The sequence below is a fragment of the Penaeus vannamei genome, chromosome 41 (genome assembly GCF_042767895.1).
Source record: "Penaeus vannamei isolate JL-2024 chromosome 41, ASM4276789v1, whole genome shotgun sequence".
NCBI lineage: Eukaryota > Metazoa > Arthropoda > Malacostraca > Decapoda > Penaeidae > Penaeus > Penaeus vannamei.
This window is the reverse complement of record NC_091589.1, coordinates 25,156,000-25,157,235: the sequence shown is the minus strand read 5'-3', so window position 1 is coordinate 25,157,235 and position 1,236 is coordinate 25,156,000. Positions and strand designations below refer to the sequence as shown.

At 63.3% G+C, this 1,236-nt stretch overlaps 1 protein-coding gene across 1 annotated transcript in view; it reads right to left on the bottom strand.

The window, feature by feature from the left end:
• The window catches only part of LOC113811164 (potassium channel subfamily K member 13), a 98,090-nt gene extending 97,241 nt beyond the window's left edge, over window positions 1-849 (bottom strand). Inside the window, exons 1-2 of the mRNA XM_070118132.1 lie at window positions 805-849; window positions 1-695 (exon numbers count right to left, since the gene is read on the bottom strand). The exon at window positions 1-695 is cut by the window's left edge and continues 302 nt beyond it. Of these exons, the coding sequence (XP_069974233.1) occupies window positions 1-695; window positions 805-849 (740 nt within the window). The remainder of the gene's footprint in view (window positions 696-804) is intronic.
• Window positions 850-1,236: the final 387 nt, after the last annotated feature.

The window sequence follows — 1,236 nt, the reverse complement described above, 5'->3', positions numbered from 1 at the left end:
TTGTCCTCCTTGAGCGCGAGGGCGTTCCAGAAGCGCGCCCGCCGCGACGCCGCCAGGCTGGCGCTGCCCGGCACCACCATGCCGTCCGCGCCGCGCTTGGCCGCCGACCCGCGCGGCGCCGGGCACATGCAGGCGCAGCAGCCGCCCTCGCCCGCGCCCTCCGACCACGCCCACCCGCGCCCGCACCCGAGGCTCTCGCCCTCGCTGCTGCTCACCGAGGAGCTACTCTTGCTGCTGTCCGAGAAGCTGCCGCTGGAGCCGCTGCTGTCGCTGGAGGCGTAGCCGCGCCTGGCCGGCGGTCGCGAGGCGCGCTCGGGGTCAGCGCGCGTCCATCCGTCCACCGTCCACACGCCGGCGGCCTCCGGGGGCGTCCGGGCCTTCACGCCCACGCCCTCGCCCACCGCCCGGGCCCCGCCCTCCGCCCACGCCCGCGCCAGGTCCGCCGGCGGGTCGTCCGAGCACCCCGCCAGAAGCGCCCCTACCTGGGCCACGCCCCGCGCCGCGGCGGCATCCTGGCGCGCGTCGGGACTCACCTCGACCACCGCGCCCGGCACCGCTGACGCCCGCCGCGAGGTGCTGCGCCGCCCGCGCCCCGAGTCCGCGCCCCGGCCGATCAGAGCGCGCGGGGGGCGCCGCCGGGGGGGCACGGGCGCTGTCCTGCCGGGGGAGCCATCGTGAGCAGCGCGGGCGGCGACCTGGGGGAGAGGGCGGCGTCAGTACTCAGTACAGAGAGAGAGAAAGAGAAATAAATATGGATGGAGAGGGAGATAAACAGATAGACAGACGACATTAAAAAAGAATTACAAGCCATAAACCTGCCACGTCATCAAAAGAAATACCGCGCACCATAGACCAGCTTTGTCTCTCTCTACGAAGCCATCTGTTCTTCTCCCAGCTGCTAATTTTAGCTCTCCTTTCCGCCCCTTCGTCAGAAATGATTCTTTGATCTACCGAATCATTTTTAATGCATTTCCATCTCTCTCTCTCTCTCTCTCTCTCTCTCTCTCTCTCTCTCTCTCTCTCTCTCTCTCTCTCTCTCTCTCTCTCTCTCTCTCTCTCTCTCTCTCTCTCTCTCTCTCTCATTCTCTCTCTTATGTGTGTGTGTGTGTGTGTGTGCATATCTATCTATATATGGATATAGATTTATGCGTATACACACACACACACACACACACACACACACACACACACACACACACACACACACATATATATATATATATATATATATATATA